The 27,667-nt window shown below is 56.4% G+C and overlaps 2 protein-coding genes across 2 annotated transcripts; one reads left to right on the top strand and one right to left on the bottom strand.

Annotated features, from left to right (window-relative positions):
- The first annotated feature begins 280 nt into the window (after nucleotides 1-280).
- Nos3 (nitric oxide synthase 3) lies at nucleotides 281-19,468 on the top strand. Its single transcript, XM_047560943.1, has 26 exons — nucleotides 281-470; nucleotides 2,079-2,181; nucleotides 2,556-2,704; nucleotides 2,854-3,016; nucleotides 4,332-4,423; nucleotides 4,513-4,654; nucleotides 4,884-5,023; nucleotides 5,133-5,307; nucleotides 5,771-5,872; nucleotides 6,679-6,873; nucleotides 6,978-7,051; nucleotides 7,177-7,321; nucleotides 7,568-7,672; nucleotides 10,379-10,446; nucleotides 10,850-10,966; nucleotides 11,064-11,238; nucleotides 13,059-13,191; nucleotides 13,287-13,365; nucleotides 13,495-13,682; nucleotides 14,172-14,344; nucleotides 14,627-14,837; nucleotides 14,916-15,003; nucleotides 15,980-16,101; nucleotides 16,816-16,964; nucleotides 17,291-17,485; nucleotides 17,633-19,468. Exons 1-26 carry the CDS (start codon nucleotides 304-306, stop codon nucleotides 17,792-17,794), a joined length of 3,612 nt encoding a protein of 1,203 aa, XP_047416899.1. The 5' UTR covers nucleotides 281-303; the 3' UTR covers nucleotides 17,795-19,468.
- Nucleotides 16,217-25,921, bottom strand: Atg9b (autophagy related 9B). Its single transcript, XM_047560944.1, has 15 exons — nucleotides 25,375-25,921; nucleotides 25,197-25,240; nucleotides 24,999-25,063; nucleotides 24,683-24,844; nucleotides 23,930-24,071; nucleotides 21,746-22,500; nucleotides 21,400-21,553; nucleotides 21,033-21,212; nucleotides 20,243-20,479; nucleotides 19,908-20,041; nucleotides 19,652-19,748; nucleotides 19,347-19,470; nucleotides 19,125-19,265; nucleotides 17,297-18,973; nucleotides 16,217-17,000 (listed from the first exon to the last, which is right to left on the bottom strand). Exons 1-13 carry the CDS (start codon nucleotides 25,919-25,921, stop codon nucleotides 19,138-19,140), a joined length of 2,769 nt encoding a protein of 922 aa, XP_047416900.1. The 3' UTR covers nucleotides 16,217-17,000; nucleotides 17,297-18,973; nucleotides 19,125-19,137.
- Between the last annotated feature and the right edge of the window lie 1,746 nt (nucleotides 25,922-27,667).

The following is a 27,667-nucleotide window of genomic DNA, read 5'->3' as shown; positions in this document are numbered from 1 at the left end:
CCACCCCTCCATTCCCCCAGGCCTCTGCTGGACACCTGGGTTCCCACTTATCAGCGCTAGCCCTCATGGCGGAACCCAGGCGTCCGGCCTCCCACCCTGTGGGCCATCGGGCATGGAGCCGAGGCTTTAGAGCCTCCCAGCCAGCCTTGTTCCTGTCCCATTGTGTATGGGACAGGGGCGGGGCGAGGGCCAGCACCAGGGAGCCCCCCTCCCACTGCCCCCTCCCTTCGGCCCCCTCCCTGCTTCCTAAGGAAAAGGACAGGGCTCTGCTGGAGCGGGAGGCAGAGTTGACGTGCAGCCTACATGGGCAACTTGAAGAGTGTGGGCCAGGAGCCTGGGCCGCCCTGCGGCCTGGGGCTGGGGCTGGGTCTCGGGTTGTGTGGCAAGCAGGGCCCAGCCTCTCCAGTGTCGGAGCCCAGTCGGGCACCAGCATCCCCACCCCCACCCCCACCACCGGCACCAGAGCACAGGTGAGAGTGGCGGGACAAGGAGCAGGTGGGCAGGAGGGTGGTGTGGAGCCTAAAGCCCAGGGCTGGGAAAGGCTGAAGTGTTCCGCTCAGCCGGGAGGGACGGGTCACTCACACAAAAGGCCAAGACCATCTGTATAGATGGTATAGACGGGACAGGCAGAAAAGAGACCAGGATCTGAGGGTGGCAGTAAAAGTGAGACTTACAGGGGCCTGCTACAGAATTGGGCCAGGGTTTGAATGCTGTCCTGCCGCCAAGAACCGTTTGATTTCTAAAACGTTACTTACCTATCTGAGCCTCTGTTGATATAAAATGGGGCCATGGTAGTTCTTACCCCATGGGGTTGTAGGTTCTAGCTCATGGCAAGCCTTCCACAACATAGTGGCGACTGCTTAACTGGAGGAAACAGGAGCTGGAGGGGGGCATTCCAGGAGAGTGTGGGAGTGGGGTGTCAGGGAAGGGGAGAGAGCTGAGCCAGGGGACTCAGGCCCTTGAGGAGGGGGCTGAAAAGACAGAGCTAGGCCCTTTCTCTGCTCCAGGCCCCCTGCTAGCGTCTATCAGCCCCAAACTGGACCCTGCAGCCTTAGCCCCCAGAAGAGTCCCTCCTGGAGCCAAAGTCCCTGGAGAAAGGAAGGCCTGGGAGGCCCAGTGGGGTGCTAGGCCAGGCAGCTGGTAGCCAAGGGCTGAGGCCCTGCCGCTCAGGCGCACCCCAGCTGAGTCCCTCCCTTCCTCCCCTGCTGGCTGGCGGCTCTGGAGGAAGTGATAAGGCCTCTGAGGCTTCCCTTCACACGAGGGCCACTGTCAGGAGGGGTGTGAGTGGAAGGAAAATCAGGGTTGAGGAATCCCTGCAGGGGCTTCCCTCAGCTCAGGCACGGGCTCCATCCCCCTCCAGCAGGGCTCATGACAACTTCAGGGGTGGGACCCTTGTCCTGGTCCATTTTTTGTTGCTGTACTGCAGTTCCCGAGGTCTAGTGATTTATAAAGAGGTTTATTTTCTCGTGTTTCTGGAGGCTGGCAGCACAAGAGCATGGCACGGGCATCTCATAGGGGGAGGCTCTGCATGGTGAGACGAAGCAAGGGGGCTGAGTGTTCCCTTCACAACAAAGCCACTCCCTGGAGAATGCACTCAACTGTGACAGGATGGCTTGATCAGAGGGCAGAGTCCCCTCTTGACCAATCACCTCTAAGGTCTCACCTCTTAGCACTGCTGTAGTGGAGACCAGATTTCCAGCACATGAAACTGCAGGTACACATTCAGACCATAGCAACAGCTCACCTGCAGAAGAGGCCAGGTGGGCACTGTATAGGAATGCGGACCCAGCCTGGTGGCCCAGGAGGCCAGACACAGAGGCAGAAGAAAGGCCCCACCTGCACACCTCTGGCAGGAGGTGACTTTCCCGAACCTCAGGCACCTTCTGTGAGCAGGGGCACAGACACTGACTACCTCCCGAGGCTGCTACGTGGGGTGTCAGAAATGTCAGGAGGCAGACGGCAGGCAAGCCACAAACCAGCAGGATGAATGGTGCTGTAGGAGGGATCTCCGGTTACATCTGGGGAGGCCAAAAAGAAACTAACTCCTCCCCTGTGATTCTATCCCTGGCTCCCAACAGCCCCCCACTAACCAGGCCCCCGGAGGGGCCCAAGTTCCCCCGAGTGAAGAACTGGGAGGTGGGCAGCATCGCCTACGACACCCTCAGTGCCCAAGCCCAGCAGGTGAGATGGGGCCCCACCATGTCCTGGGGGCTGCGGGCGGGGCTCCGGTTGTCCAGGCCTGGCCTCCGCGGCAGGCCAGAATAAGGAAACTCTTCCCTGCTCTGAATCAGCTCCGAGTCCAAAAAGTGGTGAGGACTGGGAAGAATAAGAGACGCTGAGGAGCAGGCAGGGACTTTGGTGACCCAAGTCCTGACTCAAGTTTGTCTTAAACCAGTCCAACCTCACCCCATTTCCAGTCACAGTCTTAGCCTGGACCCACACCTCCCTGAACCCACCCTCCCTCTGCCTAAACTCCTGTATCCAGTCCTGCCCCCCCACAACCAACCCTACGCCCTGACCTGGGTACCTTTGTGCCCCCTCCTCCCCCTAATCAGGATGGGCCCTGCACCCCAAGACGCTGCCTGGGCTCCCTTGTATTTCCAAGGAAAGTACAGAGTCGACCCTCCCAGAGTCCTCCACCCACTGAGCAGCTGCTGGGTCAGGCCAGGGACTTCATCAACCAGTACTACAGCTCCATCAAGAGGTGAGACTTCCCTGACCCCACAGTGCCCCTTGTCTCACGGAGGCCCCAGAAACCTCGTGATCACCCTCCCTATACTCCACTCCCTCCTCCAATCCTCACGCCAAAGCCTGAAGGCCCCCACTTCTTACCTGCGCCCTCCCCCTCCCTAGGAGCGGCTCCCAGGCCCATGAGCAGCGGCTTCAGGAGGTGGAGGCCGAGGTAGCAGCCACAGGCACCTACCAGCTCCGGGAGAGCGAGCTGGTGTTTGGGGCCAAGCAGGCCTGGCGCAATGCTCCCCGCTGTGTGGGCCGGATCCAGTGGGGAAAGCTGCAGGTGCGGCCAGCCAGCGGCGCATGCCCAGGATGAGCAGGGGAGGGGTGTGGGCAACTCGTGAGGCTTCCCGGGGGTTCCAAGCAGTGACGGGGGTCCCTACCACTGCCCTAGAGATGAAAGGTAAGGGGACGGGCCCCACGCCCAGAGTCCCTGGGGAGCCTCAGTCTGGTTGCTGACACCAGTCTGGTTAGCTGGGTCTTGGCTGAGGCAGGGATAAAAACTCCAAGTCCACTGAGCATGTGAAGACGGCTGAGCAGGGACACCCTAGGTGGCTGTCAGAGGAACAAACTTCTGGAAAAGGTCCCTAACTGGCTGCTTCTGCCAGGCAGAACTTGCTGCCCAACCAGGCCCCTTACTTCACACCCCCTGCTCCCTGCTGGTCCCCACAGCTTCAGCCCCATACCCTCCTTCACACACACACACACACACACACACACACACACACAGAGTCAGAGGTAGCCTGCTCTGCTGGAACAACCTGGGGCCTCAGCACTAGGAGAAGCAAAGGATTCTCAGGGGAACTGAATCCATGACCTTGGCCTCCTTGGCTGTAAGTAGCCACAAAAATGTGGACTGTGACCACATGCTCAGCAGATCCCCAAGGCGTCCCCAATAAAATGAGAACAATCCCAACCCTCACCCAAACTCTAAGTTATTCAAAGCTTCAGCTCAACTTTCAACCTAAGTTTCCATTATGATCCCACTCCTTGCTGCGTCCCTCCCTTGGTCCCAGGCCAACCACTGCCAACCCCTGTCCCTGTCACAAGTTTCTTCCTCCCTCAGACAGGAATAGGACCTCCCAGCCCCTTCCTGGGGCCTCACTCTGCCAGTCAAAAGGACTCCTCCTATCACCAGGCTGTCAGCCCCGGAAGCCACCTAGTACAGTCACCCGCCCCCCAGCATCACTGTGCTCAAGGAAGTAAGATGACTGCCTAGGGTCACCTGCCCTTGCTTGCACACCATGGTCAATGTGCCACTCATTACCACACCTCAGTGGGCTCCTTATCAGCCAGGGTCCTTCTCCAGGCATCAGTTTGGCAGTGACTGGATCCCTCCTCTGACCAGCCAGATATGGAGTCAGCTACTAGAGGAAGGAGAGACTCGTGCCCCAGGAGGGACGATCAGACCTGTGCAGGGATGCAGGGCTGGACAGGGTCATCACAGACACAAACAGTCAGAGAGGACCGATTAAGTAGACATCGAGTGAACTCCCAGCCCCTGCCTCCTTCCCAGAGAGCCGCGCACCAAGTCCCCTCTGGGCTTGCACTAAAGAGCCCTCTCTTTCTGCCTTTGCCCCTGCCTTGGCGGGGCCCAGGTGTTTGATGCCCGAGACTGCAGGTCTGCACAGGAAATGTTCACCTACATCTGCAATCACGTCAAGTACGCCACCAACAAGGGCAACATTCGGTGAGTGTCCCACCCCCAGCGCACCAGACCCTAGCCCACACCAGGCGGGAGGGAAGGGGGTTTCTGATCAGCTGTCCTCCCCACATCAGCTCAGCCATCACAGTGTTCCCCCAGCGCTGTCCGGGCCGCGGGGACTTCCGAATCTGGAACAGCCAGCTAGTGCGCTATGCTGGCTACAGGCAGCAGGATGGCTCCGTGCGGGGGGACCCCGCCAACGTGGAGATCACTGAGGTGGGCACTGAGGGAAGAATGGGGAAGCCAGAGGGATGAGGCATGGGGGACCCAGCCAGAGCAGGTCAGAGAGCAGGAAGAAGATCCCTCCTTGAGATGAAAGGACACGACAAAGAAGACGGGTGGGCAAGGAAATCCAGTCACGAGGGATTCCTGAAGGATGGAGGTGACCGATGGAGAGGATCTCTGCAGAGGGCCCCTTAGACCCACTTCTGCCTATTCCACACAGCTCTGCATCCAGCATGGCTGGACTCCAGGAAACAGTCGCTTCGACGTGTTACCCCTGCTGCTCCAGGCCCCCGATGAGCCCCCAGAACTCTTCACTCTGCCCCCTGAGCTGGTCCTGGAGGTGCCCCTGGAGCACCCCACGTGAGCATGAAAGGGAGTGGGTGGGGTGGAAAGGCCCTCCCTGAACCTCTAGAGGAGGCTGCGGGAGCAAAGGCTCCGTGGGGGGTTGATCCGAGCCTGACGCCCCCAGGCTGCAGTGGTTCTCAGCCCTGGGCCTGCGCTGGTATGCGCTCCCTGCCGTGTCCAACATGCTGCTGGAGGTAGGAGGCCTGGAGTTCCCAGCAGCCCCTTTCAGCGGCTGGTACATGAGCACTGAGATCGGCATGAGGAACCTGTGTGACCCTCACCGCTACAACATCCTGGAGGTGAGGAGCCGCTGGTGGGAGGGGGTGTGGAGCTGCACGACCCCCTCAGAAGGCCATCCATGGGGGAGTCTGAGCTCCATCAGGTCCAAGGACAAGGGCTCTAGGAACACCAAAGCCAAGGCAGAGGGGCGTGTGCATGTGTGTGTGTGTGTGCGCTTCCAGAGCTGGAATCTACAGTTGTATAGCTTTCATCAGATTTTCTCAAAGAGGCCTTAACTCAGAAAAGATTAAGACCCATTTCAGAGTTGAACCCAGGACTGACTGGGAAGTGACTGGCTCAAGGCCCTCTCTGCTCCAGGGAGCCTTTCTGGCAATAACCTGACCTAGACCACACTGAGCAGTTGAGCCCCCAAATGACAGCTCCCACCTCTTGCTTCTTCCACCCACAAGTTTGAGGCAGAGCTACTCTCCAGCCACTCCCCAATGCCTCTGTCCTGACCAATGCCGTGCTCCCCTGCTCCAGGACGTGGCTGTCTGCATGGACCTGGACACCCGGACAACGTCATCCCTGTGGAAAGACAGGGCAGCAGTGGAAATTAATGTGGCTGTGCTGCACAGTTACCAGGTGCACAGGCTCAGCCTGGCCAGGAAGGCAAAGGGCCAGGGAGGCAGCAGGTAGAAAAGAGAAAGGCACATGGAAACCGGGGCAGGACTTGGATGGTGGACATTCCATAGTCCACGCACCGTGGGGCCTGCAGCTCTGGCCACAGCGTATGCTATTCCAGGTGCTACAGTAAGGGACCTGGGGCATGCTGGGAACCTTGCTCAGCAATTCTATTCCTGCGGCATACTGTGCAATCCACTGGAGTCTGGTAACTCTAATATCAGGATGGACAGCGTTCTAGGTGTAGTGCATGCTGGGAGGTGTAGTTTGAGGAATCTAGTGCCTGCCAACCACTTCTGTGAGGTTTCTCAAGAGTTAAGGGTAGCTGGGCACAATGGCACACCTCTGTAATCCCAGCAGCTTGGGAGGCTGAAGCTGGAGGATCACAAGTTCAAAGTCAGCTTCAGCAATTTAGCAAAGCCCTGTCTCAAAATAAAACATAAAAAGGGCTGGGGGCGTGGCTCAGTGGTTAAGCACCCCTGAGTTCAATCCCTGGTACTAAAAAAAAAAAAAAAAAAAAAAAGAGAGAGAGAGAGAAAGAGAGAGAGAGATAAGGATACGTGGGTTTGGAGGCAAGGTACGCAGACACTGGAGATTAGAGTTGCCACTGCATGTTGGACATGGAGCATGACCATGCAAGTTGCAATTTGTAGGTGACACTGTGGTTTGAAGGGGACCCGGGTCATGGTGACGAAAGTGGTGGAGGTAGAAGGGGTGGGCTCAACAAGCTGCCTCTGAGCCAAGCCTGTCTCCTCTCCCCACCTCAGCTGGCCAAAGTGACCATTGTGGACCACCATGCTGCCACAGCCTCCTTCATGAAGCACCTGGAGAATGAGCAGAAGGCCAGGGGCGGGTGCCCTGCTGACTGGGCCTGGATTGTACCCCCCATCTCAGGCAGCCTCACTCCTGTCTTCCATCAAGAGATGGTCAACTACTTCTTATCCCCTGCCTTCCGCTACCAGGTGCCCACCCCAGCTGGCTCCTGCCCCCCTGCCCCCCTCTAACTAAGCAGCCCAGGAACTGCTGACCTTTTCTGCTCTTTGCTCCCCTCGCCCACTTCCTGCAGCCAGACCCCTGGAAGGGGAGTGCAGCCAAGGGCACTGGCATCACCAGAAAGAAGACCTTCAAGGAGGTGGCCAAGTGAGTTCCCTACAAGCGCTCCCCCGCCCTCACTCCGGGGGAACCGGCCCAGCGGTGGCACCCACGCCCTTGCTCTGATGGGGTTTGAACTCGCCGGGGGGCCCTCACCTCACCCTCACCTACAGTGCGGTGAAGATCTCTGCCTCCCTCATGGGCACCGTGATGGCGAAGCGTGTGAAGGCGACCATCCTGTATGGCTCCGAGACCGGCAGGGCCCAGAGCTATGCACAGCAGCTGGGGAGACTCTTCCGGAAGGCATTCGACCCCCGGGTAGGGCTAAGCCTGGGCGGCAGGGAGCCGGCAGGGAAAGGGGAAGGGGGCGGGGCTCCGTCAGCACCTTCAGAGGTGCCCTGGACGGCAGGAGAGGGTCAAAAGTAGGGACTCAGAAGGAACTCCAGAACCCACAAGGACTAAGGATCAAGTCAGGGTCTGAATCTTGCCCTGAAAAGGAGACCCGAAGTAAAAGGGCAGGACAGCAGGGCGGAGCCCCCAGGATACTGGCCTTCCCACCCGCAGGTCCTATGCATGGATGAATACGACGTGGTGTCCCTCGAGCACGAGGCCCTGGTGTTGGTGGTGACCAGCACATTTGGGAATGGAGATCCCCCAGAGAATGGAGAGGTGAGGCCTGGAAGGAAAGCAGAGATGCCGAGGGAGCCCCAGGTGGGAGGGTGGGGTGCGGACCCTCCAACGTGCACCTCCATCTCCTGAGCCACGCCCCAGCTCCTCGCACACACTGCTTACGTGTGTCTCCAAGTAGTCTCCATTGTTAGCGCGTGTGTTTTTCATACAGGAAAGGCACTTCCTAGCTAACCAAAGGGGTCAGGCTGCTCCTGGGGTTTTTATTGGTGTTGCTTTGGGGGAGAGGTAGTTTGTTGCATTATCTTTCTTTCTTTCCTTCCCTCCCTCCCTCTCCTTTCTTCCTTTTTCCTTTCCTTTCCTTTCCTTTCTCTCTTCTGGTACTGAGGATTGAACCCAGGGTTACTTTTTATTTTTTATTTTGAAACTCACTAAGCTGCTTAGGGCCTTGCTAAGTTGCTGAGGCTGGCCTCAAACTTGCAATGCCCCTGCCTCAGCCTCCCAAGTTAGTAGGATTACAGGCATGCACCATTACGCACTCCTGGGTATTGACAAATGAGAAGGAAAAACAAACAAACAAGGCTACCCCACTGAATTCCCTGCTTCAGCTTTTTCTTTCCTTCTTTACTTAACAGAAAGGAACAGTGCTTTAGATACCAACATACATAGGTAATCTCACTTGCTCAACAAATCTTAAAAGAAATTAAAACTACAGACCCACCAATGAAGGTCTTGTTGCTAACCATCATCTTCCCACTGTAAGCATCTCTGGGCTGGCCAAGCTAGAGGCATTTCCTCTCCCAGGAGTAACGCCTCTTTAGAGCTAAGTACCACCTCTAGACCCAGAATCCCCTACAGCAGCTTGACTTCAGATGGAAGGCTTCTTCCTCTGCCTTCCTGTCCCTGTCAGCCCTCCTTCTGATCTTTTAAAGAAGAGCACCCATCTCAGCATCTGCTAAGCATCTGGTAGGCCCCCAGGCTGCATCATGACATGGCAGAAGGCATCCCATGGCCAGAGATCAAATTTGTAACAAATCCACTCCCAGTACAACCCATTCCTCCATAGCGGTTACGCCATTCCTGAAGGCAGAGACCTCATGACCCAACACTTCCCAAAGTTCCCATCTGCAGATGACTTTGGGGACTAAATTTCCAACACACAAATTCTGGAGACAAACTCTCAAAGCATAAGCAGCACCACTGAACTGACGTATTTCAGCATAAAAGTAGTAAACAAAACCATGCAGCCCACAGTTCTAACACAATGTAGAACACTTCCATCAGCCTAGAAAGTTGTCTTATCAACTCCTCCAAGGCAGTCTCCTTCCTCATCAGCCTTCCTACTGCAGTTGCCCTTCCTGGCAAGGCAGATTGGTGTCACCTGCCCCCCAGTGCTATACAATGGAAGCACAGAGTGCCATGGCTTGTGCCACTTAGCCCGTTTGTGAGATTCACCCATGTTGTTGCACGTCTAGTCCTGTTTCCGGTCCCTGGATGAGTGGTGTTCACTGTGGGCTATCCCAGCGTGTTTAACTTTCTCCTGCTGAGAGACACTGGGGCTCTTTCCAGTTTGGGGCACTTATGAACCAAGCTATTAAGAACATTTTTGTACCAGGCTCTTGTGGGCTTATGTTTTCATTTCTCTTGGATAAATACCCAGGGGTGGAATTGTGGGGTCATAGCGTAGACTAGGTTTAACTTATTTCCTTTTTTTTTTTTTAAACAGCTAAATGGTCAGTTTGAATTCACTCTTAATATTTATGCATTTCAATTTTACCCCAAATTTTTAAGGGAGCAAATATAGGAATATACCCCTCAGAAAATGGGGTGATTCATCAATGATATAGGAACAAAAATATTTATAGCAGCATTGCTCATAACACCCCACACTGGAAATAATTCAAACAATAATCAGCGATAGACTGTCCCATCATTAAGTATGAACAAACTGCAGCACACACAATACAGATGATCTCAAAACATGAATGAAAGAAGCCAGACACCAAAGAGTCCATTCTGTAGGATTCATTTTGTATAAAATTCGGAAACAGGCAACACGAATTCATAGTGTTAGAAATCAGGAAATTGATTGCCCACTTGGGGGCAAGAAGGTGACTTCTTGGGTGCTGGTAATGGTTCTTGATATGCCAATTATACAGGTATGTTCTGTTTGTGAAAATTCATACAGCTATGCATTTACTGTAAGTGTGTTCCTCCCCACAGCAGGGTCTCACACATGCTGGGCCAGTGCTCTACCACCAAGCTGCACCCCCAGCACCCCCCCCCTTTTTTTTTAAATTTTGAGACAGGGTCTCACTAACTTGCTGAGGCTGGCCTCCAACTCGTTCAATCCTCCTGCCTCAGCCTCCCCAGTCACTGGAATTACAGTGTGCCACCTTGCCCAGCTAGGCTAGGTCTATTAAGTACATTTTCCATTTACAATATTTTCAATCTTTCATGATTTTCAACTTATCTCCTGATAATCCCAAGGAGCATGTGCTCATTTTTAAAGGACTAGAATGTTCCACCTGTCAAAAGTGCCTATGCCATGGAGGTTAGGGTAGATAGGGAGAATATTACTTTACACTGTTTTGTAAAAGTATACTTTTTCAAAAAACCAAACCTCTTGAAATTTTCAAAACAAAAGTTAGAAGTTATTACTAAAGAATAATAAAGATCAACCAAGTACAGTTTCACACTTCTGTACAGTGTGAATACATAACCATGATGTGAACGCTTCCTTGGCAGAGTTTCGCAGCAGCCCTGATGGAGATGTCCGGCCCTTACAACAGCTCCCCACGGCCAGAGCAGCACAAGTGAGTGGGCAGGGCAGCTGGGGGAGTGGGGGTGGGAGGCATCTGGAGACACCAAAGGAAAGGAGGTCTGAAGAGCCTCCTCCCCACCTCGTGCCTCAAATCCTTCCCCAAAAGGCTGGCAGACAAGCCAGGAGGCCTGAGCACCATCCCAGCCCCAGGGTCCTCCCTGCCCAGGGACCAGTCCACTCCCAGGTCCCAGGGCTCTGAGAGGCTGGCAGTCCTGAGGTCTCCTCAGAGGGAGGAGAGGCAGAGCACACCCTGTTCCTGGCTGCCCCTCAGTTCCTCTCAAGGGCATGTCCCTTCCTAACCCAGAGATGGGACCCTGAAGTCGTCCCCAGGCTAGACCTGGGCCTAGGCTGCCTCCCCCATTCCCTGACACCCGGTCTCCATCCTCTCTTGCCAGGAGTTACAAAATCCGCTTCAACAGTGTCTCCTGCTCAGACCCACTGGTGTCCTCTTGGCGGCGGAAGAGGAAGGAGTCTAGCAACACAGACAGTGCAGGGGCCCTGGGCACCCTCAGGTTGGGGTCCTCACCAAAGCGGGTGTGCAGGGATCGAGGTGCCTGGGCAGACGTGGGCTGGTACAAGGGGCTCCAACGATGGCTCCCTGCACCCCAGGTTCTGTGTATTCGGGCTGGGCTCCCGGGCGTACCCCCACTTCTGTGCCTTTGCTCGGGCGGTGGACACGAGGCTGGAGGAACTGGGTGGGGAACGGCTACTGCAGCTGGGCCAGGGCGATGAGCTGTGTGGCCAGGAGGAGGCCTTCCGCGGCTGGGCCCAGGCTGCCTTCCAGGTGAGCCCTCAGGTGCCCCTGTGATCCGTCCAGCTCTCATTCTCACCATCCTAGACCACTCCCCTCTCCCCCTCGGGTGCCAAGACCCTGACTGTTGCAGCTGGAGGTGCTCCAACCCCTGACTTTTGTCTTTCCCTAGCCCTTTCTGTTCCTTCCCAAATCCACCCTGGTTCCACCACTGTACAGGCAGCACTTCCAGGCCCAGTCCTGAGCTGTGGACAATGTGCCCTAAAAGGAGATGTCACACCCGGGCAGAAGCACAGCCAAAAGGGAGCAGGCGGGGCTCGGCAGGACGGTGGTCAGTCAGGCCTAGTCTGGGCCCCATGAGTGTGCACACAAAGGGGTGCAGAGTAGGGCCCCCTGCCAGTGGTGGGCAGGATAGAGGGAAAGAGGATTGGAGAGGGTCAGACAGAGGCAAGACCAACACCAAGGCTGGCACAGGCTCTTTAGGACGTCGGAGGCCAGGCAGGTATCAAACAGTGCCTAGCTTAGAGAGGTGATCCTGGCCAGGGCAGGGTCCCAGGGACTGTGACTTTAAGCCTGGGCTTCCTTGCAGGCAGGCAGTGATCCCCACCTGGGGATTATGCCTGGAGCTGAACGGGGCCTCTTTCTCCCCACTGCTGACCTGGTTCCATGCAGGTCCACCGCCCCCAGGTCTCATCCCCTGGAGCCCACAGCCTGCGTTCAGCAGGTTTGCATCCACAGCCAGGAGGAAGGCCCCCTCAGAGGGGCTGGACTGGTGGGGAGGGCACCGGAGAGGTGGAAGGTTTTCTGGGGAAGAGCAGGCCAATCCCAAGAAGCAGGCCCAGATTGGGAAGAAGGGAACAGAAAATAAGACAAAGAATAGAGAAAAGGGGGGCCACTGAAAGCTCGGAGCAGGACAGTACCACAACACGACAGGTTTCTGCTTGGTTTTGTTTCTCTGTGGCACTGGGGATTGAACCCAGGGGCACTCTGCGACTGAGTACAATCCCAACCCTTTCTAATTTTTGATTAGCGTCTTGCTGAGTTGCCCAGGCTGGCCTAGAACTCTCAACCCTCCTGCCTCGGCCTCCCAGTTAGCTCACGTGAAGTTTCAGGAATATGAGCTTAGTGGAAGGGGACCAGTTAGTGCATCCAAAAGGCAGGAGGACTAGCTTACTGGGTGGCAGCAGTGAGGATAGGAAGGAAGGGAGGGGGCTGAGGAAGGAAGGAAGAAAGGAAGAGATATAAGATTGTGTGCATCAAAAAAGAAACAGCAGGACCTGGTGATATGGGCGTCAGCCAACCATGCACGAGCCCTGATCTCAAGCCCAGGATGGGCCAAGTCACTCACTGGACTTGTGCCTGACCAGAAACAGAGAGCCAGGGCATGCAACCCGCCTCCGCCGCCCACCCCCATAGAAAGATGGCATTTACTATCTGTACACGCTGCGCTAAAGGCTTTACATAAAGTATCTCACCTAATCTTCACCAGAACCCAATGAGTTGGCAAGATGGGGAAACTGAGGCATGTAAAACATAAGGAGTCAGAATTTGAATGCAGGTCTGGCACACAGCTGCCTTACTGGGCTGCTCCCTGGGAGACGGGATCATCCCTCACGAAATAAGTAACTAGCAGTGAGACAAGGAGTCAGAGTAGTTGGCAGGTCCCCAGAGCAGCAGCCATGCCATGAGGTGGAAAACAAGGTGCCGTGAAGTGAGCCTAGCCACCAGGTATGACAGGAGGCTGCTGTGGTCCCGCAGCCCAGTGCACTCCCGCGCCACTCCCCCGCCCCCAGGCTCCTCACTGGGGCCACTCCTGGGGGCAGGAGGTCCTCAGCCTCCTACTCATCCCTCAGGCCTCCTGTGAGACGTTCTGTGTGGGGGAGGATGCCAAGGCCGCTGCCCAGGATATATTCAGCCCCAAGCGCAGCTGGAAGCGTCAGCGGTACCGGCTGAGTGCCCAGGCCGAAGGCCTGCAGCTGCTGCCAGGTTCGGCATGCTGGATCTTTGCAGCCCCGGGACCCAGGACTCCCTCCCCCAGGGGCTCAGGCTCAGTCTCTCTTTCGATCCCTCCCCACCCTCAGGCCTGATCCACGTGCACAGGCGGAAGATGTTCCAGGCCACAATCCTCTCCGTGGAAAACCTGCAAAGCAGCAGATCCACGTGAGAAAGATGGCTCACCCACCTGCCCCGCTGCAGCCTCTTCCCCCAGACCCTGGCACCTCCTCCTCCCAAACTCCATCTCCAGCCTGCCCCTCTGACCCCCTGTACCTGCCTCCTCCCCACCCACAGCCGGGCCACGATCCTGGTGCGCCTTAACACTGGAGGCCAGGAGGGACTGCAGTACCAGCCAGGGGACCACATAGGTGTGTGCCCACCCAACCGGCCTGGCCTTGTAGAGGCGCTGTTGAGTCGTGTGGAGGACCCACCACCACCCAGCGAGCCTGTGGCAGTGGAGCAGCTGGAGAAGGGCAGCCCTGGTAAGGGGCTCCAACTGGGCAAGACAGAGAGCCTGCTCCACCCCCCTGGCCCAGTGACCCCTTGAGCTCCACCCAGCAGGGCTGCACCTCCCTTCACTGCTTGGCACTAGCTTGAAATTAGGTGTGCCTTGTTGCTGCATAGTGCACACAAAGCATGGTTCTCTTCTCAGAACCTGCCCCCATGTGTCCCCAAAAGACATTTCCCTGCTCGAGGGTCCTCCCAGAGCCTCCCCCAACTTGCTCTCTAGCTAGTGTATCTTCTACCAAATCAGTGACTAAAGCTAAATCTTAACTGGGGTTAGGGACAGAGAAGCCCAGACAAACACACCGAGACTGCCCGGATAGGCCCAGATCGGCCCGCAGGACTGCTCAAGGGCAGGTTTTTCAATAAAACACAGTGAGGTATACAGTCCCCCCAAAACTAATTTGAGCCCAGACAATGCAGTGAGCTGGGACCCTTCCTCAGAGCCCCCTGTGCACCACCCCTAGGTGGCCCTCCCCCCGGCTGGGTGAGGGATCCCCGGCTGCCCCCGTGCACACTGCGCCAGGCCCTCACCTTCTTCCTGGACATCACTTCTCCACCCAGCCCTCGCCTCCTTCGACTGCTCAGCACCCTAGCTGAAGAGTCCAGCGAACAGCAGGAACTGGAGGCCCTCAGTCAGGTGGGAGCCACCCCACAGGGAGCAGGGCGAGAGGAGGATGAGCTGGGGGTACCCAGGGCCAGGAAGTCCCCACGCGAGGTCCTGCCTGGACTTTCTTCTCCTGGCCAATGTGTCTGGTCCTCTTAAGACCCAGCTTCAGTCTGACTGATGCACCTTTGGATGTCCAAGGTCTTAAAGAGATGTCGGCTGGCCTGAACTGAGGGAGGAACCCCAAGGAGGTTCAGCAGGGAGGGCTCAAGCAGGGCTAAGGGGCTCCCAGTCTACCACGTGCTGCCCTACCAGGACCCCCGGCGCTACGAGGAGTGGAAGTGGTTCCGCTGTCCCACACTGCTGGAGGTGCTGGAGCAGTTCCCATCGGTGGCGCTGCCTGCTGCCCTGCTCCTCACCCAGCTGCCCCTGCTCCAGCCCCGGTACTACTCTGTCAGCTCAGCACCCAGCACCCACCCAGGAGAGATCCACCTCACCGTAGCTGTGTTGGCATACAGAACCCAGGGTAAGGATGGGAGCAGGAGCAGGTCCCTCAGGGGAACCAGGACAGGCCTTTTACTGGCCTCTCTTCCCCACCAACTAGATGGGCTGGGCCCCCTACATTATGGAGTCTGCTCCACATGGCTGAGCCAACTCAAGGCTGGAGACCTCGTGCCCTGCTTCATCAGAGGGTAAGTGAAACCTTCAGGACAGGGCGAGCACCAAGTAAAGGTAGAGGAAGTGCCACAAGGTTGGCTGAGGACAGATGGGGAATCAGTGGGGGAGGTCACAGAGGGTCAGGTGGTAACTCTGATGAGGAGTGTTACTGCAAGCAGGGAGGACCTGCACAACACACCAAGGATAGGATATCATTAGGTCACTCGAGAATGGTGGCTAAACCTGGGGCTTCACTAATTTGGACTTAGGGTCCTGCCCTGAAACTACAATTCCCAGAGACACAGCAGAAATTAGGCCAGCCAGTGGTCACTTTGTGAAACATGGCTTCTGCAGGCCTCTGTGCTGGAAGACATGGCACTTGGGACTATGGTCCCTAAGATCCCACTCAGCCCAGGAAGGACAACCTAGGGTAAAGACCACCCCCAGTCATAGTGCTGAGGAGTGAAAGTTAGTGAAAGATCTCAGGAGCCCCTTCCTCCTGCTATGTCCATAAGTCTGACTCATCCCAGAAGCCAGGAGCCAAAACTCCATAGAACCAAGTTCCCAGACACCCACTAGGCCCGGGGACCCAAACCCATCCAGAAATCTACACTAGAAGTACTATACCAGTCAACTCAATACAAACCAAATTCCAACATGATGGCTTTTAAACACTCAGTGAGCTTCCCTATAACCAAAAGTCCGTTCTCCCTTCCACGTATTTTCCAGATCCTCTAAATTGAGTCATTTAAGTATCCTCCAGTCCAAACTGAACTAAATTTCCTCTAGCCCAATCCCTTGAAGCTACAACCCCAGGGAGTTTCTGCCTGTGGGCAGTTTTTTAAATAAACACATCCCACTAACTGATCCAGAGACTACTCCAAGGGCTCTACAGGTATAGCTCCTTTACCACTGGACACTGGGTTCTTTTCTCTTCACCACCTGCCTGAGGTTAGTAAGAACTGGGGCCCAGGGGAGGTGAAGGGGGCCTGATGGAGTCTCTCTGGCCAGGGCTCCCTCCTTCCGCCTACCACCTGATCCCAGACTGCCCTGTATCCTCGTGGGCCCAGGCACTGGCATTGCCCCCTTCCGGGGATTCTGGCAGGAGCGGCTGCATGACATTGAGAGCAAAGGTGAGGCTGGGGTGAACGAACTGCCTGGAAGAAAGGAGGAGTCACACATTCTAGGGACAAAGGGATGGGGCTGGAAGGCACGAAGCAGGTAGGAAAGAGGACAATAAACAGGGGCCAAAGGTGAGGGGAGTTTATTGAACCAAGGCTGGGGCTGGGGAGTGCCTGGAGGCATAGGCTGGGCCCTGTTTGTCTGGCTCCTTGGTACATACTGTGTTGAACTGAACTAAGAAGGAAGGGAAATGGAAGATTGGAAGAGCTAGGGCTGAGACCCAAAAGATAAAAGAAATGTCCCAGGTGGATTCTGGACGGCACCAGAGCTCACCTAGGTGTGGCTCACCTAAAGAAGTGACAGGGTGTTCAGGTTGGGCATGGGGCGTCAATCAAAAGGGGGCTGTGACTCAGGAAGGTTGAAGGAGTGGAGAATGTGGGTTAGAGCAGGTAAGGAACCTGTGTTGTCACACAACGCAAAGGGCATGGAGTTTCCAGTCAGAAGACACAGTTCTAGCCTGGCTCCACCACTGGCCAGCCACCTGAGAGCTCCGGTTTCCTTCTTTGTAAATGAGAGATACAGCAGGATCTCGGGGCAAACAGCCAAGAGGGGGGCTGCTTCCGCCCCAAATGCCGGGCTGTCAGTCATTGCGAAGGTGGCCAATGGGGCGGCGTCGCTAGGGCTGCACTCGGATAGGGACCTTCCCACGCCCGTGTTGCTCGCAGGGCTGCAGCCCGCCCCCATGACTCTGGTTTTCGGCTGCCGATGCTCGCAACTCGACCATCTCTACCGCGACGAGGTGCAAGACGCCCAACAGCGCGGAGTGTTTGGCCGCGTTCTCACCGCCTTCTCCCGAGAACCCGACAGCCCCAAGGTGCGCGACCCCGAGGGCGCTGGGACAACCCAAAGCCTGGAAGATGGAGGGGTAGCAAGTGCGCTGGGGCAAGCACGCGGACCCCGGCCCCGCCCCGGTCAGGCCCGCCCCGCCCCGGGCCCAGGCCCCGCCCCGGCCAGGCCCCGCCCCGGGCCCAGGGCACTCCCACTCGGCCCCACCCGCGCGCCCGGGGCACCCTCCGGACTCGCCCGCCCCCGCCCCCGCCCCAAGCCCCGCCCCAAGCCCCGCCCCGGGAGCGGCGGTCCACCCAGCCCGCCGCGGAGTCTTTTCACAGCCTGGTCCCGCCCTTGCCCCGCATCCCCCAGACCTACGTGCAGGACATCCTGAGGACTGAGCTGGCTGCTGAGGTGCACCGCGTGCTATGCCTCGAGCGGGGCCACATGTACGTCTGCGGCGATGTCACCATGGCAACCAGCGTCCTGCAGACCGTGCAACGAATTCTAGCGACGGAGGGCGACATGGAGCTGGACGAGGCGGGTGACGTCATCGGCGTGCTGCGGGTGCGAACCGGAGAGGCCCCGGGACAGGGCGGGGCAAGACCCGGCGAAGGGGCGGGGCCGAGGGGCGGCGCCGGGCACAGGCCGGACGCTAGCAGTTTCCCTCTTGGTTCTCAAACCCCGTTCTGAGAAGCTGAGCTCTTCCCGCAGGATCAGCAACGCTACCACGAGGACATTTTCGGGCTGACACTGCGAACTCAGGAGGTGACAAGTCGCATACGCACCCAGAGCTTTTCCCTGCAGGAGCGACAGCTGCGGGGCGCAGTGCCCTGGGCGTTTGACCCACCCGGCCCAGACACCCTCTACCCCTGACAGCTCTCTGGTTTTCCACTCCAGTGCCCATAGAAGGAGGCTAGCGCACTACTAGATCGGCTAACCAGGTCCAGCCACCTCCCCACACCCCTTAAGGTGCCTTCCAGCACCTGTGGCAAGGCGCAGAAATCCAGCCTCATTCCCCTGGGAGTGAGCAAAATGCCTCCTCTCTCTCCAGGCCAGTTCTCCCGGCAGGAATTTGCCTAAATCTGGAAGGCCCCTGCCAGCAGGGGGGCGGGGGCGGGGGCGGCCTTCCTGCTTCCCTGCCTCCGTGTGCTTTAGGTGAACTGTAGATTCCCCTTACCCCCTTCAGGAGTGTTACCTTTAAAGTCTATCTCTAAATCATTCAAATATTTATTGAAGATTTATCATAAGAGACTGCTGTTATGAGACCATCATGCCAGATGTTATGAGACGCCTAACCCAATCCCTATGGATTACAATTATAAAAAGACAAGTTTTGTTTTAACTTGTTTAGCTGTGGGGGTGGTAATTCTTTGACAGTCAGTCCTACACACTGCATGTGACCTAACACTCTAATACCATGGTTTCCAGCCAATCACAGCAGTTCTGTGTTGTTCCTTTGCTCTTTATTGAGAAAGCAGATGCAGCCCTCAGCTGCCAGCAGTGGGGCATGCCAAAGACTACTGTCACACAGCCATGAGCAATTTTTACTGCTTATTTCACACAAGATGAGAAGCCGCACCCACTTCCTCAGTGCTGAAGTACAAAAGATCATCCCTCCTTAGTTTTTCCACACACAAGGCCCCATTTTCCCCATCTCATGGGAACCTGAAGTGGAGGCCAGCAGGAAGAACCCCCTGCCTTGCGGACCACATTCCTCACTATCTCCCTAACACTTAGCCTGATCTCTTTCTGGGCCCCTGAATCACCTTGATACCATGGGACTTCTTCCCAGGTAACTGCTCCATGACAGCCAGTTGGGGCAATGTCCTTCAGTCCATCCATGTGGGGACCATACCTAAGACTGGTTTCCCCATGCCACAGGCATCTTCTCCTTTCCTACTCTCTGTTCTCTGGGGTGAGTTCCTTATTGACCCCCAGGTCCTGCCCAACTAAAGCATCCTGGACTGTTGTCTATGGGGAACCTCTAAAACGGCTCTGTGTCCTTCCACGACACACCATCCACAATCTCCTGCAGTTGGAGAAGCCAGGAACCTGGGGGTAGAGAAGGCTCTTGATAGAAATCCAGGGATCTAGGTCCTAGAGATGACCATCCCCATCACCCCAAATCCCACCATCCCATACAACTGCCCCAAAGCAATCTCCTACCCCTACCTTCCTTCCCTCCAAAGCAGGAAATACTGACCTGAAGAGTCTGTTCAGTCAGTGCTAGGGACCTGGCCAGGCTCCTTCTGGGTGTCTGTGGTTTCTTGAAACCCTCTAGGGAACAAATTCCGGACCCTCTGGGTTCCCCACTGCTGTCTGGGACTGGAGGCAGGACTGGATCCTGGTGACAAAAGCCATCAGCTGGGCAGTGCCATGGTGCCAACATCTACTAACATCTGTCCCTGCACCCCAGCCTCCTCACCATCACTGGACCAGGATGGCTTCTCCTCATCGGGCGAGGCTGGCTGTGAGGGGCTAGACCAGGGCCTGGATGGGGAGGAGGCCGAAGCCTCTCCCCACAGTTCCTGCTGCTGCTGCTGATGAAGCTAGATGGAGGAAGAAGAATGAGGCTCTCCTGTCCAGGGGCAAGGCCGAGCCCTTGGGCTAGGTAGAGAGGGCTTGCAGCTCCCATTAAATACTTTCTCAGACTCTAGACCCCTTCCCTCTGCTCTATTGCATTCATCTGCTTCCTCCTCATATTTCTCTTCCTGACACCCCTCTACTCACCTGATGTAAGTAGATGGCATGGAGACTCATCTCAGCAGAAGCAAGCTCTGGGAGCTGGGCTACCTTCTGGCCAGCAGTGGCTCCTGGGGACACACAGCTGGAACACAGAGTGCAAAGGTCAAGAGACATGTTCCTTACCCCCAGAGGAAGGGTCAGACTACAGTTCTTCTTCCAAATCCCTTATCATCCAGCTCCTTCATTCTGGAGGATCAGATGCAACCAAGACTCCCCTGCATCTCAGGTCTCCACCCTTTACCTAGGGTCCTGAGCAATGCGGGAAATGGAGGCAAGGAGGCTGGCTGTGGCAGCAGCTGGGCAGGGGGCTGTGGGGCTCAAGTCCCTTGGAGGTAGAAGGGGGTTCACCAAGAGGTTGGCCAGGAATGCCTCTGGCTGAAAAAGAGAAAATAGAAAACCAAAGGCGTCACAAGAGAAGACAGGAAGGAGGGGAAAAAAGGAAGTCTAAAGAAGGCAGAAGAGTAGGGTGGGTTGGGCCAGCCACCAGATTAATTCAAAAGTGAAGCAGGGGGGAAAGGGAGAAGGGAGGGACCAGGGGTGGCAGGGGCAGAAAGGTAGGACAGGCCTGGGACTCACCAAAGGTGAGGTGCAATTGCTGAGCACCCCTGGGGTTGGGGGGCTTCGAGTGGTAGTAGCGCTCCAGGCAGCTGCATCTTGCTGTACCCGGCCCCGAAGGTGCCCAAGGAATTTAGAGCTGTGCCCTGGGGGACGCCATTGTGGGTGTGCCAGCGAGAACCGCATCAAGGAGAGCTCAGTCTTTCCATCCTCTGCACGCTGAGACAGGGAGGCTTCTGTCTGTCCCTCCGAGAGCCACTATGAGCAACAACAGTCCTTCAAGATGCTACAGACACTGAGACTCTGGGGAGCAGGGAGAGTACATGGGACAGGAAACACTACTCCATGTTCCAAGTGAAGGAAATGAGTCTGAGACAAGGACTTTGGGATCATCCAAAAAATCAGAGGAGCAGGACCTAGGTCTAGACCCAGCTCCCAAATACAGCCAGTCTCAGTGCTTCATCCTGCTGTGCAGATCCAATACCCGCAGGCAAAGGGAAGGCTGTCCTCAATAAACCTAACCCTTGGCCAGGCCCCTCTCCCAGCCTCTGTGCAGCCCTTTGCTCCCATTTACTGCGGGCAACTCTGTAAAAGGTTCTACAGATGACATCTCATCGTCATCCTCACACATCCACACCCTGCTCTGTCCTTGCCCTCACCTGATGAAGACACTAAGGCACCAGGACATGAAGAGATTTGTTCAAGAACACAGACAATAAGCAATGGAACTGGGTTGAAACCCAGGTCTGTTTGGTGAGGCAAGCAAATGCCTACCTAGCACAACGCCACAGGGTCAAAAAAGGACTCTCACCTGAGGGTGGCCATGGCGCTTCACATCCATAAGGGAGAAAGAACAGATGTCCCCAACCCCTGCCACATCCACAGTGAAGTGATGAAAAAAGTCAATAATCTCCAAGGCACGAGGGCGGAACCAGAAAAGCAGAAACAGTGGGGTGAGGAGTGGGGACAGGAGCTCTTCCAGGAGGGAGACCTGGGGAAGCAGGGGTTGCTGAGGGACCCCCACCAGTGATCAGGGCTAAGGACACCCTCCCCCAGGGACATTCGCCAGGGCAACAACTCCAGCACTCAGTAGGCTGGAGGACCCTGGGTAGCCCATTGCCGGCCAGACAACCCGGTGCTGTGTCACCTCCACAGTCCCCTGTGACTCCGACCCTCACCGCTCTGTATTGCAGTAGCTGCGCCATCTGCCTGTAGGCACTGGCCGGACCACCAGCGCCGGGATCCTCCGGGAGGTAGTGCATGTGCGCCAGGGCAGCCTGCAGCAGAAGCTGCGGGGAACGCCCCCGGCACTGCTCTTCCGGGATGAAAGACCTGGAGGGCGGGGTTTGGGGTGGGGAAGGGGACTGGAGTTAGGGGAACAATGGGTGGAACCTAGCGCTGGGGTGGGCGCTAGAGGTGGGAAAGGTGAGGGTTCGCCAGCGGAAGGGGTCTCTTTCAGCCGGGAACACACAGAAAAGGACACACAATCACCACCACCATCACCCCGGGCATGGGCCGTCGCACCTGGCCACGGTGGCTGTCACCCCGAGCGCAGTCATGGTGGTGAGCACGTGTTCTACTGCGAGCACGTCCTCGTCATAGATGGTGAGCACCAGCAACGCGGCGAAGAGCGCACCGGAGAAGAAGACGAGCTGGCGAGCCAGCAGCGCCTGCAGAGGCGCGGGGGGCTCGGCGGCGCGCAGGAAGGCGGTGGCTGGCCTATAGGCGCGGGCTAGACGCGCGTGCAATTCGTGCGGCAGCTCGTTGAAGTGGCGCAGCTGCAAGCGCGCCAGGCGGGACCAGCGGCGCGCCCCGAACGCGCCGGGCTCACGTCGCAGCAGCTCTACGTGGCTGTAGAAGGCGTGCAGCACCTGCCAGGCTAGCACCAGCGGACTCAGCGCCAGGTTCACAGCAGCCAGCAGCAGCACTGTGCGCCCCAAGCGCGCAGCCAGGGCGCCCCGCTGGTCGCTGCGCTTGTAGGCATCAGGCAGTTCCCAGCCTCCACGGAAGAGCGAAAAGGGACCACGGAAGAGGAGCAGGTCGACGTTGAACGCCAGACCGCGGCTGAGGAAAGCTACACTACCTCCCCAGGGTAGCGGGCAGCGGGCAGGCAGCAGGCCTTTGTTGGCCAGCGCCACCTGGTAGTTGGTGTAGCGCAGGATGCGATGGTGGACATCCAGTTCCGTCAGCGGCCGGGGCTGCACGCACAGGCCCCCGCTCCTCTGCAGCTCCAGAAGGCGGCACTGCACCTCCGCCCAGGGCACGGAGCTGAGCTCCTCCTGAGGAGAAGGGCCTAGTGAGCTCTAGCGATCCTGATTCTACTCCACAGTGATGCCCGAGCTCAATGCACCCTCATGGGCTACCTGTAAACTCTCCAGGGACAAAGCTAAGCCACTTCTCCGCCATCCCCACCTTTGGCTTTCTGCCTAACCCTGTGCTAACAGGGCCACTTCCCACTTGCTTCTGTTCTTTTCTGGGTTGCTCTGCTCTTCATGCCTGCCACTCATGTGGCCATTAGTCACTGCTTCCTGGTGACACCACTTAATTCCAGGTGTGGAACCTGCCTTCTGGGCTCCTTAAGGGCAGGTTTTTCTAAGCCTCCCCTCGGAATGACCAGCCAGTCATGGGGGAACCTCTCCTTCCCATGTCCAGTATGCTTATCACCTTTGGGCCCCAATCCTCACTATCTACTGCCTGGCAGGCTTTGAGGCCCTCAGCCTCACTCACTCTTAGCCATTTGTGCTGTTACCAATTTAGCCTTCCCATGACTCTGGCTTTGTCCATGGCTCTGTCGGACCCATTTGGAAGTCTGTAAACCTCATATTAACCCAGTTTCCCCCAGCTTTCCCAGACCAGGCTAGTCAAGACTTTATGGGCCAGTCTTCCCAACTCATCCCAGTATCTCCCCTTCCCCTAGAAGGAATAGGAGAGGAGGTGGGGCAGGTCAGCAGCCTCACAGAGGATCAACGCTCCTACTCTGCTGTCTGCTCCACTAGCCTCCTGACTCTCCCCTTCTCTGTGCCTGATGCCTCCCTACTCCCAAGCCTTCTAGAACGCCTCCCCTTGCAATGCAAAAGAACTGTGCCTGTGCCAAAGGCTCTGGAATTCTGAAGGGGACAAGGGAAATGTGCTGCAGAAGGAGCCGGGAAAAAAGAACTCAGGTTTGGAGGAAGAAGGAGTGAGAGCGAGGAAGTACAGAGCCTAACCAGGAGACAGTGACAAAACCAGCCAAGTGGCTTACTACAATGGTGGTGCTAGTCACGCAGGAGGCCCTTGAAGGCTGAGTTCCAGGCCAGCAGGTTGATCTCCTCATTGCCTGCAGATGCCTATTGCTTTCCCAAATTCCCACACTGGGGCTTGGAATGCCCTCCTCTCTTCCTGTCCTGACCTTCCAAGCCCAACTCAAATTCCTCCTGCTCTAGAAAACCAGGTGACAGCCCTTCCTCATTGTTTTTGCCACAGTATGTAACTATAAGTCATCTTATGTGACCCATCTGAATAAAGGAAGCTCCCTAAGAGCAAGGACCATGTCCCCTAAATGGAGGTGCTTGCCCTCTCACACTCCTGTGGCCCAGGGCCTGGCCCCTGCTGCTCTCTCCCCAGTTGGGGCTTCCATCCACATGGCCCTCACTCCTTCTCTATGCAACCCCCAACTCCTCCCCTCTCTTCTGCCCTGACTTTCAAGGCAGACGAGCCTGTATAGCTTACCGGGGGGATGTGCAGAGCCTCCCTGTAAAACACCTGGATGTCCCAGTAGCTGAAGAGGTTGCAAACTGAGCGGAGCAACTGGAACAGCCAGAAGCCAGCAGCCAGGACCAGGAGGAAGACCAGCAGGGGGCTGGCATGAATCCTGTATGGGGTTGGACAGGTCATGGTGGAGAAACATGGGAAGCCCACAGACAGCCATGGTAAGACCAAGAGGTCTGAGAGTGGAGTCTGTGGAGGAGGGTCCCCAAAGGGGCCCTTACAGTGTCTGCAAAATCAACACTTTTTTGCAAGTCACACCAATGCTTTTTGCTGTTTGCATTCTCATTCTCCCACATGTGTACAGGGGAGTCTTCCAGAAGCTACAAGAAATCTCACATGGCACTGATAGCTTGGGGAGTGTGCCCTTGTATATCCCCAGGATTTAAAGCTGCCTTCAGGCTGAGGGTGTAGCCAGTGGTAGAGCATTTGCCTGGAATGCCTAGGTCCCCGGCTTCCAGCCCCAGCACCACAAAAATAAAGTCCTCAGCTTAAACTTCTAATAAGATAAATATACCTAAATATGACTTCTAAACAGTGTCTCCTTTGGCTTCTCCATCAACTTGAAGTTTATTTAAAAATACACTAATAATAAGTCCTGAGGCCAAAAACTTTGGGGACTGCTCATCTAGACCAAAGTGCCAGGCAGAGAGCTCCTGTCTTCTCCTCTTCCTGCCAACACGGCCTAGCCACGGGGCTCACCAGGTTGTCACTCACCTTTTTGTACACTGGGCCGAGGGTAGGATGGCATCTGACAAACTCACTTTGCTGTGGAACGGCCCAGGCCTCGTGTGGTTATTTGGTTGGTTGGCAAAGAGAACATTGTAATCCACACAGCGAAGAAGGAAGGTTGTGAAGCCGACTATGAAAATGAATTGTCTGTGGAAGGCACACGGGGATGGGGCAGTGAGGGTCCTGAGGGCAGGTGGGCTGTCCGCCCCCAGCTGCTGGGGGTAAGCCGGGCTGGGCTGGGGGCAGAAGGCATTATGGAGGAAGCAGAGGACAGAGCTTGAGGCCAGGGTCCACTTCTCACCCCAGCTGGAAGACATCCTCCAGCAGGATGCAGGTGAAGCCACTTCGCTGGTGGTAGCTGTAGATGTGGCGGCAGCGTCAAGAAAGACTTGAGGCACAAGGCAATGGACTCTTCCTGATGACCCTCCCCTCCCCCAGCCCATCCCACGCAGGGCACCCACTCCCTCCGTGCCCCCTCGAAGGTCAGTACAAAGGATATCTTGGTGAAGAAGCTGTCCAGGTTCTGAATGTGGTGCCAGGAGCCTAGACAGGAAGCAGAGCACATCAGGACAGCACTGACACCTGAGTGATCATCTCTCCACACCCTCGATTCATGCCAGAGTTGGCAGAGCCACGAAGCTCCGAGTCCCCGCACCAATTCCCTGCCACACACTCACCCCGGAGCCCTTCAGGTACGTGAAGTAGGGGCTGCTGCTCCTCCCCATGGAGGGGTGAGTCTTGGGACCCCTCAGGGTCACAGTCCTCCAGCCGCTCATAATCCTGCTCAGGGATCAGAGGGCCTATCCGCAGCCCAGGAGGGTCCTGGGGGCACCGGCGTGAGGGAGGGGGAGTGACAGAGGCCAGGGGTGGGGTGGAGTGGGATCCCCAGGAGGGGGAAGCACATGCGGGTGTCACTGTGGGCCTTGCCTGTGTTGTGGGGGTAGCTGGGATGGGGAGGGCACTGTGGCCAGACTGAGAGGCCTCTGTCCCCTGCAGCACTGGGCAGGAGGACCCCAGGGCAGGAGGGAACGGTGAGGAGGGGGAGCTTCTTGTACGAGGGGTAGGGGACAGAGAGAAGAAGGAGACCCTCCCTCCCCCAGGTCCTCGACACGGTGGAGCAGGGGGCAGCAGGGGCACAGGGAGCAGGGGCATTGAGCCGGGCCCCAGCTCACCCCAGCACCCCAGCTGCCCCCTGCTCCCCCCCCAGCCCATTCGGCTCACCATCAGGCTGCGGCTTCTCTTCTCCTGATGTCGAAGGGATGGGGCTGTGACTCTTCCCACAGAGATCTGTGGAGGTGAGCAGGGACTTCAACCAGGACAATGACAACAACAGCACCAGGTGACTCAGGCTGGGCAGGCCGCGGGCGTCCCAGCTCTCAGTCACCTGTGTGATCACTCACACCCCTTGCAGGGCAACCTGGGGCCAACCCTCCCAGGGCCCAGCCCCCATACCTGGGAGGGGTGCCAACTTGGAAGGCAGGGGCTGGGCATGCACTGAGACAAGAGGAAACAGTCTGCATCTTCAGACCTTGATGGGGCTAGAGGTAAAGAAAAGAGAGCTGCCAAAATAACAAAGCAGCAAAGTGGGATCTCATTCAAGGATTGTAGGACTTTGGGTCAAGATGTCAAATCTTCCTTTTTCTTCCCTCAGTGCTGGGGATCAAACCCAGGCACTAATGCCTGCTGGTAGGCAAGCACTGTACCACTGAGCTATCCCTCCTGCCAGGTCAAATCTTCCATTTCTTAAAATCTTATCCCCCCTCCCTTTCCCCCACCTACAGGGATCAACAGGGAAATGCTTTAAGATCAAAAAAGAAAAGAAAACACTGCATGGTTTTATTTGTCTGAGGGTGCTAAAGAAAGGAAGAGGGGAAGACAGCCTCAGTTTGCAGCCAGATGGGAGGAAACCCAGGAGAGGAGGGAAGTGAAGAAAAGAATGACAGCTATCTTGGATTTGAAAAGTAGTGTGGGGAGCTCATTGTTTATTTCCTTATCCTCTTGAATCCTAATGCCCTCTGATTCAAGTACTGATCCAGTTTCTGGGCCCCCTGAGAAGTATAAGAGTTGAATAAACTAAGGAGGGCAGCTAGGGATCCAGGATTTGGAAGTTATATTTTGGGTACCCAGGAACGAGCTGTCCCACTTGGGTTCCTTGTGATAACCTCAGCAAGGAAGAGGAGGCCCAGAGAGCTAGTCTGGTGGCTTGCCCAACGCCATTCTTGAGGCCCTGAGTCACCAGGTGTCCTACTGAAGCCCATGTCTAGGATGCTGACTCAGCCAGCAGGTGCCAGGGCCTCCAGGGGTCAGGCCCAAAGCCTGAGACAGGGGCCCCATATCCAAGATATAAAGAGGAACACAGTATTTCCTAGATTGTTTACTGGAGGAGTGTGGAGGTAATCATGGATCAGCCCACAAAGTGAGTCCAGGTGTGCCTGTTTTTCTCCTGTGTCTCCTTCCTGGGAGGGGCACGGTCACAGTAGCTCAGGACTTGGCATAGCTTTCTGTCTGAGCAGGAGACAGAGCTATGAAAACAAGACCCAACCCTTCTATAAGTGGCAAAGTGGAATCCCACATTGTAGGGGACCAAGGAATTCTCAAAATCTTTCTGCGACATCAGTCAAGATGGGGTATGTGGGGTTTTGGTCTAGTCTGTCCGTCACTTTACTGACATCACTCAGCAGTATCACAGATATTCCATCCTACTTACATCAGGGCCCCTCCCCATTCCCCCTGAACTTGTCAGCTCAACCTCAAACAAATCCTACTCCGTTCCACCCTAAATTCACCCACTGAGCTCCCTATCACCACCCTCAAATTCAGTAGCAGGGTGTGGTGGCACATGCCTGGAATCCCAGCAACTCAGGAGACTGAGGCAGAAGGATCGCAAGTTCCAGGCCAGCCTCAGCAACTTAGTGAGACTGTTTCAAAATTTAAAAAAATAAAGAAGGGTTGAGGGTGTAACTCAGTTAA

Source organism: Sciurus carolinensis, chromosome 8, assembly GCF_902686445.1.
Source record: "Sciurus carolinensis chromosome 8, mSciCar1.2, whole genome shotgun sequence".
NCBI classification, from domain to species: Eukaryota; Metazoa; Chordata; class Mammalia; order Rodentia; family Sciuridae; genus Sciurus; species Sciurus carolinensis.
This window is presented reverse-complemented; position numbering and strand designations above follow the sequence as displayed.